The following is a 19198-nucleotide window of genomic DNA, read 5'->3' on the forward strand; positions in this document are numbered from 1 at the left end:
CAAACCCATGCACCCTGCATTGGGAGCACAGAGTCTTAACCACTGGACCATGAGGGAAGTCCCTACTGCAAAAAGAATTTAATTAAACATACATGGACATACAGCACACCCACCTGATGATATGTCCAGAGGATGGATGCTTTGATATGCTGCCCAGATCACTGTTTCAGGACCAAGGCACTCAATCCTTCATCTGCTTAGAGCACTGGCTAGCAATGCCTTGCATCTGAGTTCCTCCTAGTGCATGCTCTCAGCTAAAGAAAGGTTTCAATTTATAACTATGTATAGTGTTGAGGTTAACTAGATTTATTGTAGTGGTCATTTTGCAATATATACAAATATCAAATCATTATGTTGTACACCTAAACTAATCATTATATATCAATTATATCTAAATTTTAAAATTTTTTTAAAAGAAAAACAAAATAAAATAAAATAAACGTTTCCATGTAATATCCCTTTCCCAGAGATAGCATCATACATCAGAGACATTGTGAGCTTGGTTCTAGAACACCATAATAAAGTAAATACAGCAATAAAGTGAGTCACACCAATTTTTGGTTTCCCAGTGCATATGAAAGTTATGTTTAGGGACTTCCCTGGTGGAGCAGTGGTTAAGACTCCGCACTCCCAATGCAGGGGGCCTGGATTCGATCCCTGGTCAGGGAACTAGATCCCACATGCGTGACACAGCTAAGAGTTCACATGCCATAACTAAGGAGCCCGCCTGCTGCAACTAAGACCGGTGCAACCAAATAAATAAATAAATATTGGGCTTCCCTGGTGGCGCAGAAGTTGAGAGTCCGCCTGCTGATGCGGGGGACGCGGGTTCGTGCCCCGGTCCGGGAAGATCCCACATGTCGCGGAGCGGCTAGGCCCGTGAGCCATGGCCGCTAAGCCTGCACGTCCGGAGCCTGTGCTCCGCAACGGGAGAGGCCACAACAGTGAGAGGCCCGTGTACCGCAAAAAAAAAAAAAAAAAAAAATTAAAAGAAGAAAGTTATGTTTACACTATACTGTAATTTATTAAGTGTGCGAGAACATTATATCTTTTTTTTTAGTACATACCTTAATTTAAAGATACTTTATTGCTAAAAAACGCTAACCTTCATCTGACAACACAGGGTTGCCACAAACCTTTACTTAGTAAAAACCACAAAATCTGCAAGGCACAATGAAGTGAAACGCAATAAAACGAGGTATGCCTGTCTCCAATTACTAGTTGATGCTGGGGATTCCAGCCCCATTGTCCCAATTTGGAAAACTCTTAGAGGCCATCCAATTTCCACAGCTCCCCAAGGTCTGATCTAGAGCACCCAAGGAAGAGGCCCTCCTGGGGCTGAGATCCAGACCTTGTTGGAGAGGGCATGGCTATGGCTCACCAAATGGCAGAGAAGTGCTAGTGGATCTTGCTGGAAATCTGCCCTTTGGAACTTGCTGGAAATCCACTCTAGTGTGTTCAAGGGGAAGAGTCTCACCCGAGGCACTCTGCTATAAAACCACCCAAGGGAGGTACTAAAGAAAGCTGCAGGCCACTAGGTGCTGCTTGGCTGCTATGCGCTGTAGTGCAGGCCCTGGTTCTGGAGAAGCTGAGAACACTGTAGGAACCTGGTGCTGGAGAAACTGCCCACACTGTAGGAGCTGGGCACTGGGGAAGCCAAGCACATTGTCAGGAGCCTGGCAATCGAGCACACCAGAACCAGGATGCAGAACCCTTTTTCATTCTGCAGTCTCTCTCCATCAACCTCTACTGATGAAGCTTATCATCATGCCAGCTGGCAAAGGAAAAATATTTGTTTAATGGGTCCGTATTTGTTTTCACAAAGCAGACAAAAGGGCAAATTGAGGAATATTACTCAGCCATAAAAAGAAATGAAACTGAGTTATTTGTAGTGAGGTGGATGGACCTAGAGTCTGTCATACGGAGTGAAGTAAGTCAGAAAGAGAAAAACAAATACCATATGCTAACACATATATATGGAATCTTTAAAAAAAAAAAAAGTGGTCATGAAGAACCTAGGGGCAAGATGGGAATAAAGACGCAGACCTACTAGAGAATGGACTTGAGGACATGGGGAGGGGGAAGGGTAAGCTGGGACAAAGTGAGAGAGTGGCATGGACATATATACACTACCAAACGTAAAATAGATAGCTAGTGGGAAGCAGCCGCATAGCACAGGGAGATCAGCTTGGTGCTTTGTGACCACCTAGAGGGGTGGGATAGGGAGGGAGGGAGGAAGACACAAGAGGGAGGGGATATGGGGATATATATATATATATATATATATGTATAACTGATTCACTTTGTTATAAAGCAGAAACTAACACACCATTGTAAAGCAATTATACTCCAATAAAGATGTTAAAAAAAAAGGGCAAATTTAGAGCTAAACGGCAATAAATCAATAATCAACACAATCTACCCCTTTGACTAATTACCATCCATATGCACCCTCTACACAGATGTGAACCTCTATACAACAGCAAAAACAAGAAAAACTTTATGGTTGTATCTAACAAGATACAGCTGTCCTCCTTACAGATGAAGAAATTCTCACCCTTTCCCCCAAATGAGGAGATGCACAGACCCCAAATAAGGAGATGCACAGACCCAGTCATTGTATCCATCGTTGGCTATATTACTACTCAAATTCAGTCACTCTGACTAAATACTAGTTTAAGGCCAAATTGTAAATTAACTTCCAACAACTTGCATATAAAATAAAAATGGATGAAGGAAAGAGAAGAAAACAGTTAGCATATACAAATAATAGGCAAACAGGAAATATGCAAAGTCACTACAATCCTCATTTTTGTAACTGGTCACCAGGTCATAATTGGTATCTTCCTTCTTCCACAACCCATTCTGCATTTCCACTACCCTCAGCCAGAACCTCAGCTAGGTTCTTTACCTGGTGGGGTAATCTGTTTTGATTGCATTGTTTAAGGAGGGTTCTTTTACCTCAGCATTATTTTTATTGTACTTACATTTGGCGTGGCACGGTATCAGTCAAAAAACTTATTCTGGGAATTCCCTGGTGGGCCAGTGGTTAGGACTTTATGCTTTGACTGCTGAAGGTGCAGGTTCAATCCCTGGTCGGGGGGAACAAGATCCTGCAAGCTGCATGGCATGGCCAAAAAAAAAAAAAGATAATTTTATGAAAGTTTAGTTTTATTTACTTATTTATTTATTTATTTTTGGCTGCATTGGGTCTTCGTTGCCGTGCGCAGGCTTTCTCTAGTTGCGGTGAGTGCGGGCTTCTCATTGTGGTGGCTTCTCTTGTTGCAGAGCACAAGCTCCAGTAGTTGTGGCACGCAGGCTCAGTAGTTGTGGCACGCAGGCTCAGTAGTTGTGGCTCGTGGGCTCTAGAGCACAGGCTCAGTAGCTGTGTCGCAGGGGCTTTGTTGCTCCGTGGTATGTGGGATCTTCCCCGACCAGGGCTCGAACCTGTGTCCCCTGCACTGGCAGGCATATTATTAACCACTGCGCTACCAGGGAAGTCCCAGTTTAGTTTTATTTAAATTTAACTTTATACTCACAGGATTGAACATACTAACAGGATTATTAAAATGCATTGTTAATCAGTACACATTAAACTGAAAAATTTGTAAAGGAAGTACAAGCAATGGAGCTACAAGTATGACCAGAAAACATAGTGGAGCTATTAAATTGTTGGAAGAATTATAGGAATAATATCTTATATAACAAAGCTTTGGCACCCAAAGAGATTCTTCTGAATCTTATTAGATGCATTTAAAAATGCAGCAAGAATTGTTAAAATGAAGCTCATCAAAGAGCTGAATTAATGAAATAATATATTTTGTTCAAACACTGGAGCTATGATACTGAAATTTGTTGATTGGTTGGCATCAAGGTGAAGTTCTACACATCGTCAGTCTTCTGGTTTCAACTGGTCTGGGGTCTAAGTTCTTGAGGCCAGCAGTTTTCATCTGGTGGGAGTCTGGTTCCTTACAGGAACAACTTAGGAATGTGTGTCAGACCTTTATGTCTTTCAGGAAACTGGGAGTTCAGTGACTCTGTTACATGGTTGATTTATAGTCTAAATTGTTACCAGTTTCCCAGCCCAACAACTATTTCTTATTTCTACATCTTCACATTTCCTAATCATTTTTTTTATTTTTTGGCGGTACGCGGGCCTCTCACTGTTGCGGCCTCTCCCGTTGCGGAGCACAGGCTCCGGACGCGCAGGCTCAGCGGCCATGGCTCACGGGCCCAGCCGCTCCGCGGCATGTGGGATCCTCCCGGACAGGGGCACAAACCCGTGTCCCCTGCATCGGCAGGCGGACTCTCAACCACTGCGCCACCAGGGAAGCCCTCCTAATCATTTTTAACTCTTGAGTCAGCCTTTTGGGACTCTAGGGAGGACTGAGAGACTAAAGCAAAAGCCTTTTACTTAAAAAATCAGGGACACAGGGGCTTGTATATGGTTTTAAGCTCCATATCGCCCCTAAACAATTAACATTAATTCCTTCATATAATAAAGTTTTCAGGCAGTGTTCACATTTCCCCATTGGGTCATATTATTTTTAAATTTTTTGTTTGTTGAAAACATATACACATTGCTTGTTCAAATCAGGATCAATAAGTATTACTGAATGAATTTGCTGATTTCAGGAACAAATTATCCTTTTATGACTGGGGGAGGCTGAGTATATTTTTGTGGTTTTGTTGTTGTATTTGGAGGGTTTATTTATTTATTTTCTATGCATAAAATTTCCCTGTAAGGATACACAAGAAACAACACAGAATGGTTCCCCTGGAGAGGAACGCAGAGTCCTCAGAGGAAAGAAGACTTTTCTTCCTATTCACACTTAACGAATTTTAAACCACCTTGAGCTCATGATCTATTCAGCAACTGGGTGGATAAAAGTAAGAAGTTTTTAAAAAGCAAGTCCTAAAACATCATCAAAAAGAATTGGTGTGTGGGAAGGTAGCGGTGGGAGGAGCTGTTTTTCCAGACTTGCCACAAGATGGCAGCAGAGAGATACCAAAGCTTGGTTCTGGACTCTGGAAGGCTGCTTGGCTGGAATCAGTCTCTCTCCCCACTCATGACAGGTAAATCCTGGTGGGTTCCTGCCCACCTCTATCCTGAGCTGTGAGACTGTAGCTGAGCTAAAACACCCTCAGACTCCTGACCAACAGAAACTGTGAAATAATGTTTATTGTTGTTTTAAGCTGCTACATTTGTCACTTGGCATTTATATATTAGAACTCATACCATTCCACCAAAAAAATTTGAGTATGTATTTCTAAAGTGTAGAGACTCATTTTTTAAAAACACAACCACAACAGCTATAAAATTTTAAATTATTTACCATAATAAATATCCAAGCAGTCTAGTTAAGCACACACTGATATCTGCAATCTACTTTGACATGGATCAAAAAATGATATGGGGGACTTCCCTGGCAGTCCAGTGTTTAAGACTCCGCGCTTCCACTGCAGGGGGCGTGGGTTGGATCCCTGGTCAGGGAACTAAGATCCTACATGCCGGGCAGCACAACCAAAAAAAAAAAAAGATGTGGCTTGATGGATTGATAGAGGCATAGATGGCTAGTTCTGTGATAAAGCAAATGTAGCAAAATATTTATTATAGAATCTAGGTGGTGGGGATATGAATGTTTACTAGAAGGTTTCTTCACCCTTTCTGTATCTTTGAAATTTTTCATAAAATGTTGAGGGAAAAGTCAATCATTGTCCAAATTTCCAACTGTCTTAAAAATGTTTGGGTTTTTTTTTTTTTACTGTTTGTTCATATCAAGATCCAAATAAAGTCCACATGTTGAGATTGGTTGGTATATAAGTTCTGTGTTCTTTAAACCACAGAATTTTGGTGCCTTTTTGTTATAGCAGTAAGTGTTCATGCTAACACAGGGCAGCAGAGCTTACATCCCCCAGCTGATTCTTTATCCTGTAGTTGAGCCCTTTTGTCCTGCAAGTGGATGAGCCCATTCCTAAAGGAGACCTGAGTGATGGCAGCAGCAGCTTCTTGCCTAGGGCTTCCTGACCAAGGTCAGTGCTACAGGGTGTGTTCTGGACTCTATCCCTGCAGGGGCAGCATCAGAGAACAGCTTTCCTAGGTCAGTTTTCCTAGGTCCTGAGACTCATTCCTACAGGACTAGCCTAAAAGCAAGGCATATGTCCAGTGCAGTTGCACAGAGCCCCACACTCATAAGTGTGGTAGGTTTTTGTTTGTTTGTTCTTTGGCCGAGAGGCTTGCAGTATCTTACTTCCCCAAGCAGGGGATCAAACCCGAGTTCTCAGCAGGGTAAGCGCAGAGTCCTAACCACTGGACCTCCAGGGAATTCCCCTCAGAAGCGTGAGGTTTAATGCTCTGTGGCTGCCATCTTGTAATTCTTCACGTTATCTTTGAATTTGTGTTTTATAAGTGAAGTCGGCTTGGACGATGGAGCAGGCGCCAGGGACTTGGAGCCTGAACCGTATGCATTCTCTCCTCCCACCACTCTCCACCTCCCTGAGACAGGCTCTTAGCTGCCTATTCTTCTGCCTCCTGGGGGCCTGGGCATAGGGAGGGTCAAGGTCCACCACACACATCCCATGGCCTCTGAGGGTAGGGCAGAGTGGCCCCTCCTCAGCTGGCACTCCACGGCACATTTAGCAGGTGACCCGGCAGGGGCGAGGGTCCTGCCCACCTTTGATCCAGGTTTCTGGCTCTTCTTGGAAGGGAAGTTGCATCACCCTGTAGGGAGCAAGCCCGTGGGAAGGAGAGATGCCTTGTTTGACTTCTCCACCTCTGGCCAGGGCACGAGTTGGTCCAGTGGCTGGTGGAGAGAGGAGGAGAACCCAGCAGCCAGCAGCCATGTGTGTACGCACACACAAAGTTGCAAGGCAGGTCCCCCAGGTGACTGTGAGAGTTTGTACTCACCCCAGGGTATCCCTTACTCTAGGGAGCATGACATTGTATAGTAAATTAAAAACACCATGACAGGTTAAGAGCAATCATGGAAAAAAGAAAAAAAGCTTTATATTTTAGTATTTTTAACAGCAATTTTTTTTCCTGCTGTTCGAACGAGAGATCCCACGTTTTCTTTTTGCACAAGGCCCCATAAATTAGGTAGCAGCCCAGCTTAGAAGGCACTCCTTCAGCCTTTCCAAACTTTCTGGTATCCAATTCTCAGAGCAGTTTCTATTTTCTTCCCTGAATACTGATCCTACATGACTGCAGATAACAGGGGACAGCTGGGTAAGTGAGCACATGTGCGGCCACTTCCCGGGGATGCCCAGAAATATCTAGATGACTAGAATCTAGGCGAAGCACTGAGGTCCTTCTTTGTTAAGTGGGTGGGAGCGACCAAGTTAGAGAACATTTGGGTTATATTGTATTTCCTTCAACGAATATTTATCAAATCTACCCATGCGGGACTTCCCTGGTGGCGCAGTGGTTAAGAACCTGCCTGCCAACGCAGGGGACACGGGTTCGAGCCCTGGTCCAGGAAGATCCCACGTGCCGCAGAGCAACTAAGCCAGTGCACCACAACTACTGAGCCCATGAGCCACAACTACTGAGCCCATGTGCCTAGAGCCCGTGCTCCGCAACAAGAGAAGCCACCGCAATGAGAAGCCCACGCACCGCAACGAAGCGTAGCCCCCTCTCCGCAACTAGAGAAAGCCCCTGCGCAGCAACAAAGACCCAACGCAGCCAAAAAAAAAAAAAAAAAAAAAAATCCACCCATGCGCCAGGTGCTGGGGATGCAGTGGAGTCTAAAGTCAACAGATAGATAAATAGAGCAACTACACCGTTTTCCAGGGTGAAGAACTGAGTGCGGAGGTGGGGGTAAGATATGAATGAAGAAGCAAAGATGGTGGCTATGCGGCGGAGTCATTTTGTGTGCATGTTTAACCTCTGCAGAGTCAGCTACATGGATTCACAATAAACCAAGAGAGATAATGAAAAATAACTATTTAAACAAGGAAAATTATCCTGCCTTTCATTCCACTCAGTGAGGAAGCAGCATATGCCCCCGTGAGTATGAGATACGGGCGTAATCTACTTCCTTGGTTCCCATCACTCACCTGGATGAGGTGTGAGTTGAGTGCATTTTCCATACTACATGGTCCCTAAACCCAAAATGAATATTGACGTTTAGCCAAAGCCACAGCAATCTGTTTCAACATGGGAGGAAAAAGGACCGCACTTGACATAATGAAAGATGGTATCTTACCTTCCTTTACTCGCTCTCCAACGTCAGTCGGATAGGGAGAGATCCGAGGGACCCGACGGAGGACTTGCACTTGCCCCAGGCCGATATCACCGCAGAAACAACCCAAAAATGAATTCTCTGGAACCGCTTTCCTCTCCACGCGGACCAACAGAATTCCGAGATGAGTAACAGATGGGTGCTCCAACCATTTGGCGCTGGGATGCGGGGATGGGGTTGCAGCGTCTTCTCCGCCCACCTATTGGACGAATCGGAAAGCGGCCGCCGGGACCTCGCTGTCCTGGGGCTCACCGAGGGCGTGGCCTGGGACTCCCCCGGAGGGGAGGGCACCGTCTGTCCTTGGGCGGAGAGGGGAGGTGACTCCGGCCGAAGAGGAGGACGCAGGATGAGGGCCCTGCGGGTGAGGGCCACCATGGGTCGGGCTGGGGCCCCCAACCCGGAAGCCCTCGCCCCTATACGAGACTCCCCAAACATTCCGGGATCTGGGGACTTGGAACGTGAGCCCCCTTCAGGGCTCGAGACTCCCTCCTAATAAGCCTGGGGCCCCCTCCCCCCAGCTCCCAGTCCAAGAGCTTCTGAGACAGCCGGGGACCCGTTAACATGGCCCAAAGCCCCGAGTCTGAACTTCTCCCCTTCATCCAGGGCTCCCGTAATACCTCGGGACTTAGGCACCGGGAACGTAACACCCCTTCCCCGCCGCCGAAGCTCTCGGGCAGCCGGGAAATCCCCCAGGCACTCCAGCTCCAGTCCTGACGTTCCCGGCACCTGAGCTCCTCCCATTAACCCAGGAGACTGCAAAAAACCTCTCCGGGACTTGGGCCCGCAGAACATAGTCTCCCTTCTGGGTCCAATCCTCTTCCAATAGTACCTCTAGGCAGCCTGATAACCTCCAAGCCAGACCCTCTAGGCACGAATCCCCTTCTTCTGGGCCTTTCTTGACAGGACACCCTCCCCCACTCTTGCTGCCAGTTCGGATCTTGCCTTTGAGACGCTCCCAAGGGACAGGACCGTCCCCGAGTCAGAGCCTCGGAAAGTCCGACACCCTCTCCCCAGCGGGACCTCCTCCGGGACACCCTTCCAGGCGCCTCCAATACCCAGCCATCCCCTCTCCACAGGTCTCCCAGGCACTGGTGCGCTCCTTTAGCTCAACCGCCCGGAACCGCTTCGAGAACCGAGTGGCTGAGAAACAGAAACTCTTCCAGGTAGGCGGGGCGGGGGGAGGACCCGGGGCCGCCTGCTTGGTCCTGAAGACGAGTTGGGGGAGGCAGGGGCTTAAGGTCTACCGAGTAGGCAGCGCCTTTCCAATCGTTTACCCCCAACATCCAGGCGGACAATGACCTCCCGGTGCACTTGAAGGGCGGTCTAACCGACAACATCCTGTATCGAGTGACTATGGCTCTGTGCCTGGGAGGTGAGTGCAGGGCCCGGCTCAGCCTGAACTGCGGGAGGGAGCGGGACTCGAGATGGAGAGGGGAAGGGGCTGGCTCCAGCGCTGGGGTTTTGGGAGGGGATTGGGTTCTGAGCTGGTGTGGGACGGTATGGGGCTCTGGGCTGGCAAATAGGAAGCACCCTAGGGCTTGGGCTTCTGTCCCAGGAGGGCGGCTGGGCTAGTGATGGGTCTGGGGAGAAAGCCCAAAGCCCGGTCTGGATCAAGGTCCAGCATTTCCCCAGTTGAAGTGCAGTTTGGGAAGGGAGCTGGAGCCTGAAGTAGGGCTGGGATCCAGGATGGTGACTGGGGAGTCTGCAGGGGGCTCAGGGAGGGAACTAGGGTCTCATTCTGTATCCCCCCCACACTCCCTCCCTAGGCACTGTCTACGGCCTGTACTGCCTTGGCTGGGCCTCCTTCCCTCAAAAGAAGTGAAACCAAGAAGTCTGCAGGACCTGAACAAGCATCAATAAATGTGCTGGCTTCTTGGGGAAGCCAGCCCGGCTCTGTCCTCCGTGTGTGTACCTCCCAGCCTTCCACCAACAAGTGATCTCTGCCCTGTGGACAGACCATTGCCCCAGCCCTGAGTCTCCGACGCTAGACCAGGGCTATCCCTAGGGTGTCGCTGCCTCTCAGCCCTCCCAGCACCCCTGGGCTGCCCCTCAGGGCCTGGGGACCTGGAATGGGACAGGGGGTTTGTATCCTGGGAGAGCAGCCCCTCTCCCTGCAGAGGCCAGAGGGTGGGAAGGAAGATGCTGAGCATAATGTATGACACACAGAGGCAGAGGCAAGTGAGGACAGACTCACTCAAGCACAGAAGCTGAGAGGGGCAAACATGGCCTTGGGGGACAGAGCCAGGGGTAGCACTAAGACTTCCCACCAGCATGGCTCTTGGAGCAGAAGCAGAGATGGTCCAGGCTTCTAGTCTTGGCCTCCACAGGCTCTGTGAGAGATCTCAGCTATGAGGCTACAGGGACTTCCCTGGTGGTCCAGTGGTTAAGACTCCGCGCTTCCAACGCATGGGGCGCAGGTTCAATCCTGGGTAAGGGAACTAAGATCCCACATGCAGCGGGGCCAAAAAAACCCCAAAAAGAATGAGGTTACAGCTCAACTGGGATCCAGAATTTGAAAAAAGACCAGGACTATAAGACAGGCGGAGACAGACTCCCTCTGCCCCAAACAGAGCCAGAGACACCCCTCAACTCTCAGAATAGGAGGCAGATCTCAGAGAGAGCAGCAACTAGGGTGCATTTATTTCCTCCTGGACCCGGCAGGCTGGGAGCAGAATACAGACAAAGGCACTGGGGCATGTGGCCTGTTGTGGCCTGGAGTTCAGCTGCCTGGGTGGTAACTGAATGGGTGTGCCAGGGTGTGTAGGGACTGGAGTGATCCTCCCAGAACTGAGAGAAGGGCCCTTGGGGTGTGCAAGCAACACAAACATTGGGCTTGGCACAGAAGCAAGTAGATATGGAGTAGATGTGAGATGGGTGTGCTAGGGCGGGGTGTGTTGAAGCATGTTGGGCCCTGGCTGTTGACTGAGAATCCGGGTGCCAAGGGCTGGGAGAACAGAAAGGCCTGTGGGTCAGCAGGAGCCATGAAGATGTGACTGCAAACAGGATCAACCCTGGGGGAGACTGAAGAGTCCAAGGTGACTCCTACAGCGAGGCGATGAGGGGGCAGGTCTGGGACTCCCGTTCAGGAATACATGGTCAGCTGTAGCCACTGGGGAGAGGAAGGCACCGAGAGTGAGGATCAGGGAACCTAAGAATACCAGCAGCCCTTCTCTGCCCTCACCCAGGGGTCACTGGGAAAATAGGAGGGAGGGAGCCCCAGCCCAGAGCTGGTACAGGGGACTGAGGGGAGGGGCCCCCTGCTAGGATCCCACATCCCAGGATGGGGTTCTTACCTCCTGGATGTTCACCTGGATTTGTCCAGTGCCATCTTTGTCAAGAGATTTAAAGGCACCTGGAGAAAGGAAGGGTTGGAGGGATTGGCTTTTAGGATAAAAATATATTAATATATGGGATGACAATAATAATGGCTAGTACTCTGTGCCAAGCAATGTATAAAGCGCTTTCCGTGTATGAACTCATTTAATCCGATTCTGTGAGATAAGTGTCATTTAAAAATAAGGCACAGAGGGATTTCCCTGGTGGTCCAGTGGGTAACACTCCACACTCTCAATGCAGGGGGCCCGGGTTCAATCCCTGGTTCGGGAGCTAGATCCCGCATGCATGCCACAACTAAGAAGTCCACATGCCGCAACTAAAAAAAAAAAAAGATCCTGCATGCCACAACAAAGATCCCACGTGCCACAACTAAGACCCAGCGCAGCCAAAATAAATATTTTTTTAAAAAATGAAAAAAAAATAAGGCACAGAGAAGTGCAGTTATGTGCCCCATGTCACACAGTGTAAAAGTCAGAAAAATGGTATTGGAACCCAGACTGCTACCCACCTCAGTAATGAGCTCCATATCCTGACCTGCATGCCCCCCATCACCCCTCTGCCCAAGCCCCAGCCTCCCACCGACCGGCTCCACACGGTTCCAGCCTAAGGGGGCTACCGGAAGGAGGCGCTGCACTTCCTGCTCCTACAGCCTCGTGTGGTCCCCACTCCTGCCCTGAAACTTGACTCCATGTTCCTCACTCACAGCCAAACCTGTAGGCAAACAGGCTCCCATACTGTCTTTGTGGCTTCTCTGTCACTCACCACTCAGTTACCACCCTCAAGGGCCCACTCGCCTGGTACCCCGGAAGCTGCACTCACTGCTGGCCCTCTTGCTGGTAAATCCAAGGCCATTTCTTGGGCCCTCTCATACATGATTTTTGGCATCATCTGCCCTATTGTCCTCTCCCACCTTCCCTTCATGTCCCCGACACACCTGCCCCTTTTCCTCTCCCCAGGCTCTTAATGCATTGTCTTCCCTGGGCTCTTGGGACACCGGGAGATCTTCCTAAAGTTAAACCTGAGACCCTGTCATTCCCCTGCCTGGACCCTGTCCACTGTCCCCAGTAGAGTCTGAGCAACCCTGAACTTGGCATTCACAGCCTGCACAGCCTGACCAGGCCCATTACTCCTGCCTCCTTTTATGCAACTCTCAGACAAATCTGAGTTCAAATTCTAGCTTTGCAACTTCCTAGCTAAGTGGCTGTGAGCAAGAAATTTTGCCTCCTTGAACCCTAGGTTCCTCCTCCAGAAAATGGGGACAATAATTCCCACTTCGCAGGGCTGTCTTAAGGATTCAGTGCGTTAATGTTCACAAAAGACCGCATGATCCAGCCCCTACTGACCCCTCCCAGCCTTATGTCTCCCCATCCCACCCCCTTCCTAAAATGTTTAGCACTCTGAACCAAGTCCAACGAAAATCATCCAAAGCACCATCTACTCTTTCCTTTCTAGGCCTTCGCACAGGCTGTTCCCGCTGCAACACTCGTCCCCACCCTCTCACTCCTCCTCATCCATCAGGTCTCAACTCACATGTGCCCTCCCTCCTCCAGGAAGCCCTCCTTGACCCCTTAAGCTGCATCAGGTGCCTTGTTAGGGTTGAATAGCTGTGAGAGCTCCCCCAGTCACAAATCTAAACCCAATCTGCCCTGAGCTTCCCCCTCACAGCCCTCATCACTCTGCCTAGGCTTCCCCGATCCCAGCCGTAACCACTGTGAGCTGTCACTGTCTGGGAATTTGCCTCTCCTCCTCTGGACTGTGAGCAACATGCGGGCAGAAACTAGGGCTATTTCAGTCGCTGCTGTGCCCCTAACATTGCCCACCTCAGGGTCAGGCTCAAAGGAGGCTTGGCGGATGGAAGTTGGACAAATCCCCACCCAGGAAGAGAGCTGGGGTGCCACTCACGGAACATGGCATCCAGTCTGACCAGGCAGCTGATGAAGTTGTCAAAATCCATGTTCCCTTCCTCATCTGAGTAGCGTCGGATGATCATGTTGTAGAGATGCTCATTCAGGTGGAATCCTGAGAACGACTGTCTCTCAGGTGCGGGGGCCACATAGCCCAGCCCTCCCAGCCCCAGGATTCAGGCTCAGCCCAGCTCAGTGGGGGCTGCCTCACCAGTCCCACCCCCAGCCCCATCACGTTCCCGCCAGCCACACCTGCTGCCTCAAAGGCCCCTGGGAGTTCACTGCTGCCAATGGTCCCTGAACAGTCAATGTCAAACTGTTTGTATATGGTCTGTGGGGACAAGGAGGTCAGGGTTCAACTAAGCATCATGGGGCATGGCATCTCCATGGCTTGGGGGTCTTTGTGCTAGGAGTTTCAGAGGCTGCACACACCTGCCACTTTTTGATGTTGTTCCACAAGTACTTGAATTCCTCGAAGCCCAGCTTGCCGGTCGTGTCACTCTGGTGAGAGGGTGTTAAGAATAAATGTACCCAGATACGTGCACTGTGTACATGATGAGGATAATGGCCAAGCAGGGGAACCTGGGCTAAAACCCCAGCTCCCATCCCACCCTAGTCATGTCACCTTGGGTGTGGCTTCATTGTTCATTTTGCCATACTTAGTCTATATTTCTAAATATAGACTATTTTAGTCTATATTTCAAAATAGAGACACTTTAAACATAACCACGGGGAACTCCTCATTTATAAAATTCTTCAACAGTAATTCAATGTTATAAATGTTAGGACATGTAAAAAACAAGGGTATCTTAGAACTCTAAGGAAATAAGGGATAAGAGTAAATACCTGCTGGGTTTCTGATAAAAAGTGAATGAGGGGCTTCCCTGGTGGCGCAGTTGTTAAGAATCCGCCTGACAATGCAGGGGACATGGCTTCGAGCCCTGGTCTGGGAAGATCCCACACGCTGTAGAGCAACTAAGCCCGTGTGCCACAACTACTGAGCCTGAGCTCTAGAGCCCGCGAGCCACAACTACTGAGCCCGCGTGCCACACTACTGAAGCCCTCGCGCCTAGAGCCCGTGCTCCGCAACAAGAGAAGCCACCGCAATGAGAAGCCCATGCACCACAACGAAGAGTAGCCCCCGCTTGCGGCAACTAGAGAAAGCCCACGCGCAGCAACGAAGACCCAACGCAGCCAAAAAATAAATAAGTAAATAAAAATAAATAAATAAAAGTGAATGAGAGGGCTGTATATTGGTATAAAGCCCTTAGCTCAGGGGTTGGCACTTAATAAATTCTCAATAAATAGCAACAATGGCCAAGACTTATCAAATGACCAAGTACACGTCAGATAGTGCTAAGCTTCTCAGGAACAACACTTTTGTCACTAAATCCTCAAGACACCAGTCCCACCAGTATTATACCCCAGTGACAGAGAAACAGATTCAGAGCTGAAAAATCAACCTGGGTGAGATCATGGTAACAGTTAGCATGTACAGACCGCTTATGTGCTATGTACTGTGCTAAACCTTTTGCATGTAACTCCAATTTGTTATCACCATTATCATTCACCCGATTTTACAGAGAGGCAAACTGACGCACAGAGAGGCTCAGTAACCTTGCTAAGGGCAGAGCTGGATTTGGTTAACACTATGCAACATGTTATGACAGCTGTTATTATGTATTGCCGCATGTCCAAGGTGGGTGTGTGTTGTGATATATACATGTCTACATCTGTGGATATGAAAGCTACACACTGACCGCCCAAATCATGCTCTCAGAAAATCCCCTCTTGGGAATTCCCTGGCAGTCCAGTGGTTAGGACTCCTTGCTCTCACTGCCGAGGGCCCGGGTTCAATCCCTGGTTGGGGAACCAAGATCCCACAAACCATGCAGCACAGCCAAAAAAAAAAAAAAGAAAGAAAAGCAAAAAAGAAAATCCCCTCTTCACCAAGGCCTCCGCCAGACTGCCCTCAAGGATACATCCATAACAGCCACCATGCTGCGACATGTGTCAATGCCAAAACCATCAGTCTTCAGATCAGGATCTGTGGGAAGCAGGTTGAAAGTCAGAGGCCAGAGATCACAGCTACCCCAGTCGCCATGCCTCTAAACCTGCCCTGTGTGTTGACCCCAGTCACTCACGTCGGGTCACGACTTTGTTGAGAATGTTCATGAGTTCTGTGGCACTGACCTCCATGTCCTAGGGGGAGAAGTTAGGAATGGGTCAGGGGTGACTGAAAGGGGTCTGGGCATGTCATGAAGGAGGATGGGAACTTTGGGATTGCCATGGTCGAATGCACATGTAAAGGGCATCCAGAGGGAAGGCATGGAAGGGTGAGGACACTTCTGGGGGCCCCAGGTTACTTACCTCTCCAGCCAGCTGGGCAAAGAGCCTCCGGAACTGCCGGACCTCCTCACTCTCATTGGCCTCGATGTTGGAGTAATGGGTGCGAGGGGGCTGCAGAGGGAGGAGATCTCAGAGCAGGTATGGGGAGGGGTGCCCTGGCCAGGACAGCCTTAGGTGGGAAAGTCAGAGTGGGCTGGGTGGCTGAGTGACTAATGAATGAGAGGTGGTCAATGAATAGGGAGTGGATATAGCTAAGTTTAAGGATGTTACAAGGGAGAGACTAAATGAGATAAATTTCATAAGGAGAAGTGTGGGGCTTCTTCAAAGGGGCAATGATGGGTCCTTGTCCCTTTGAAGAAGAGGGGTCTCCGATTGTGAAGGGTGGCTTACCGGGGGCTCTGGGTTGTACTGCGCAGCCGCCTCACTGAAGGGAAACAAGGGGCAGTTAGTGCCAGGGGGCGGGGCCTCCAACGGGCAGCACCAGCGCCCACACCCCAAGCCCCCAACCCCCAGCTCGCCGCCCTACCTACCTGTTCCCTCTGCCCGCCTCATCAGTCCTTGTCCTCCCCTGTCCCTATCCTCGCTGCCCTGGTTGTGTCCCCACGGTAGGACCCCCTCTTGCCAGGGCACACCCACGCGATGGCAGATTTCTCAAAAGACGGGAGCTCATTTCATAGAAGCTCGGCCTCAGCTTCCCGGGGCCCCACCCTCCTGGGTTCCACCTGTCTAGGAACCTGCTCCATCGCCACGGCTTCTGAACACTTGTGTCTTCCCAAGATCCCACCCCAGCTCCATTAGTTCTCACCCCTTTAAGGGATCACACTCAGTGGCCAAGACTAACGAGGCCCCTACCGACGCCCTGCCCTACCTCCACCAGGACATTTTTCTAATTTAACCAGCCAGTTCCCAGCCAGGCCCTGCCCCTTCAAGGCCATTTCCCCTGTCCCATTACGGTTAGACCTCTTCTGGGCACACCTCATTGACCCACCTACGAGGGCCACGCCGCGCCCATAAGGCTAGCCGTGCCCCCATGAAGTGATACCCAGCCTCACTGGCTCCGCCCCCTTAACGTTTGTCTCCAGGTTAGCGGAAGTAGGCCGCGCCAGCCCCATTAAGCTCCACCTCCCAAAGCCCATCAGATTGTCCCCACAAGACTACCCCCATGTCAAGCCCCGCCCCCATGAACTCATTACGGTCGGCCCCCTCAAGGCCGGTCTCCTAGCCCAGTCCCGGCCCAGCCTAATTAAGGTTCCTGGTCAGTGTCCAGGTTACCCCACTCTATTCTGGCTGGACAAGCCTCTTCCTCCAGGCCCCGCCCCTCCTCAGGCCCCGCCTTACCTAATGGCGCTAATGACCCCGCCCAGGATGCGCATGGCAGTTCCGCCACCGCCACCGCCGCCGCCGCCTCCTCCTCCGCCGCCGCCGCCGCCGCCGCCGCTGATCAGGCCTCCGAGCACATTCCCTAGGCCCCCGCCCAGGCCCCCACCTCCCCCGCCGCCTCCTCCACCCTTCAGGAACGAGTTAACCAGGAACATGGCTGTGACTCAAGATTCCTGAGGAGGGAAAAAGGGGTCAGGTGGCTGTCTCGTCCCTGAGCCCGCCCCTTCCCCCAAAGAAATACGCATTTCTGACTGCTGGACTTGGGGGAGTGATATGAAGCCGCTAGGCGGAGACCTGTCCTCCGGCTGCGGCTTGAGGGTCCATTCGGGATGGGGTCTGGGCTTCTGGGGGAAGGGTCCGCGTCTGGCTTGAAGGACCCTGGGCTGAGTCTACGCATAGGCATCATTAAGCACCAGACAGCGGCCAGGTCAAGTGGGGTTCTCGAGATGGGGGCCCCAAGCTGACTCTCGAATCTGAGATCCAGAGCCCTAAGACTGATTTAGGGGTTTGGGGTGGGTCGGGAGCGTGGATCAGAAATTCTCCGCCTGGAGGCTCCTGGAGCAGAGTTTAGTAAATCCAGAATGTGGGCTTGAGGGTTTAGGTACAACCAGCAGCGGGATTAGTCTCATCGCTGTGTCTATGGGTTCGGGTCTAAGATATTGAGTGTGAGCCCCGGGGCCCGGGATACCGGAGTCCCCGTTAGAATTGAGAGCACGGATCCAGGATCGTAGTCCTGGAGGCCACACCCAGGGCTGAATTTACGGGGTACCTCTCAAATCCATGGGCTTCTATTTTAGATCCTGAGAGGGAGGGTGGAAGAGTCCCCGGGGCGGGATAACTAGGGCCGGACAGATCAGGGGGTTCGAATCCGAGATCGTGGGTGTGGTGGACCCCTGAGGACAAGATTTGAGCATCTTTTCGGGTCTGGAGGCCTCCAGGGCCGGGTTTACAGAGTGCAGGGGGAGTCCGGACTGGGCGCTCACCGCCTCGCTCGCGCGTCGGCCGGTCCGCTAGTCTGTGCTGCTCTGGGGCCTCCTGCTGCGTCCGGCTCCTCAGGGAGGGGCGGGTGACTCAGGCGGAAGAGGCCGGATTAGGCACTTGCGGGGCGGCCCAGCGGCATCCGCACGGTCCTAGAGCCGACATTGAAGCGTGTGCCTGCGGGCCCCGCCTTCTGTAATGGGGTGCGGCCGCCCAGGCTCAGTCCTGCGTTTCCGGTGCTTAGCGTTCCGACACCGCCCTGACTTAAAAGAGCTGAGATTTTCCCCTGCACTTATTGGTTCCAGGTGCAGGCGCCCGGGGACGAGAACTTCGAGGTGACTTGAGGACTCGTCGTGCCCAAGGTCACCCCCTAGTGTTGTAGTGTGAATGTTCGCCCCAAAATCAGCCTCCACCCAATCACAGATGTGGTTTTCGGTCTCCTCGGAAAGGAACTCTTGGGACTCTTGGCACTTGTCGCCTATCCTAGCCTTGTCGCGACAAGCAGCAGTTGGAGGCCCCGAATTATGTTTGGCCCACAGTACGGGGACAAGCGCCCGCATCTGTGGCGGGGTACAGCCCTGTGCGGCACAGCCCTGATGGCGTTCCAGTTCCGCCTACGAATTGGACTGTCTTGTGCCTTCTCCATCCACACCCCTTGGCCCCCTGAGTCAGGGTCACCAGAATCATTTTTCCTGGACGGGCCCAAAGTGTAGTCTCAGTCTTACAGTCTCTAAAGAGGGGCCCAGACACAGGATGAGTCCCCTGGCCACAGCCTGGTTTCTGAGGCTAGATGTTCCCAAGGTCGGGTGGTGGGCAGGGTGTGGAATGCAGCTGAGAGGGAAAATGGCAACTGAAGCCACCTTTGGGTATCTCCCTTGCTCTCTGCTTCCAACGTCCAACCTGTGAGGGCCCAGTACTTTTTCAGGGCTCCTCAGAGGGAGCTAAATCTGGCTCCCCCAGGCAGTCTGACTGTCTAGCCTTTAGCCTCTCCCTGGGAAGCTGGCTCAGCCT

At 50.9% G+C, this 19198-nt stretch overlaps 3 protein-coding genes across 4 annotated transcripts in view; 1 reads left to right on the forward strand and 2 right to left on the reverse strand.

Annotated features, from left to right (window-relative positions):
- ZNF146 (zinc finger protein 146) overlaps positions 1 to 8827 on the reverse strand; it is a 72804-nt gene extending 63977 nt beyond the window's left edge. The window contains exons 1-2 of one of the 2 annotated variants that reach the window (XM_060288856.2): positions 8205 to 8827; positions 2988 to 3120 (exon numbers count right to left, since the gene is read on the reverse strand). The gene's annotated coding sequence lies outside the window, so the exon portion shown is untranslated. The remainder of the gene's footprint in view (positions 1 to 2987; positions 3121 to 8204) is intronic. The other variant, XM_060288857.2, reaches the window with a different exon arrangement.
- Positions 8459 to 10138, forward strand: COX7A1 (cytochrome c oxidase subunit 7A1). The gene is made up of 4 exons (XM_030874800.2): positions 8459 to 8601; positions 9317 to 9403; positions 9528 to 9612; positions 10007 to 10138. The coding sequence occupies exons 1-4, from the start codon at positions 8587 to 8589 to the stop codon at positions 10060 to 10062; spliced, it is 243 nt and encodes an 80-aa protein (XP_030730660.2). The 5' UTR covers positions 8459 to 8586; the 3' UTR covers positions 10063 to 10138.
- A 713-nt stretch (positions 10139 to 10851) lies between these two features.
- Positions 10852 to 18341, reverse strand: CAPNS1 (calpain small subunit 1). The gene is made up of 11 exons (XM_030874773.3): positions 18193 to 18341; positions 17168 to 17382; positions 16220 to 16253; positions 15851 to 15940; positions 15625 to 15682; positions 15463 to 15527; positions 13913 to 13981; positions 13733 to 13811; positions 13479 to 13595; positions 11534 to 11592; positions 10852 to 11349 (listed from the first exon to the last, which is right to left on the reverse strand). The coding sequence occupies exons 2-11, from the start codon at positions 17362 to 17364 to the stop codon at positions 11323 to 11325; spliced, it is 795 nt and encodes a 264-aa protein (XP_030730633.2). The 5' UTR covers positions 17365 to 17382; positions 18193 to 18341; the 3' UTR covers positions 10852 to 11322.
- Between the last annotated feature and the right edge of the window lie 857 nt (positions 18342 to 19198).

This window comes from Globicephala melas, chromosome 19 (assembly GCF_963455315.2).
Source record: "Globicephala melas chromosome 19, mGloMel1.2, whole genome shotgun sequence".
Lineage (NCBI taxonomy): Eukaryota > Metazoa > Chordata > Mammalia > Artiodactyla > Delphinidae > Globicephala > Globicephala melas.

Bases quoted from the DNA above. Each gene is read 5' to 3' on its own strand.
- COX7A1 (XM_030874800.2), top strand. The intron at 9,404-9,527 runs GTAGGCGGGGCG...CCCAACATCCAG, and splicing joins AGAAACAGAAACTCTTCCAG to GCGGACAATGACCTCCCGGT. The intron at 9,613-10,006 runs GTGAGTGCAGGG...CTCCCTCCCTAG, and splicing joins TATGGCTCTGTGCCTGGGAG to GCACTGTCTACGGCCTGTAC.
- CAPNS1 (XM_030874773.3), bottom strand. From the start codon at position 17,364: ATGTTCCTGGTTAACTCGTTCCTGAAGGGTGGAGGAGGCGGCGGGGGA. The intron at 13,982-15,462 runs GTATCCTTGAGG...CCCTCTCACCAG, and splicing joins GCATGGTGGCTGTTATGGAT to AGTGACACGACCGGCAAGCT. The intron at 13,812-13,912 runs GTGTGTGCAGCC...TTGTCCCCACAG, and splicing joins ACAACATCAAAAAGTGGCAG to ACCATATACAAACAGTTTGA.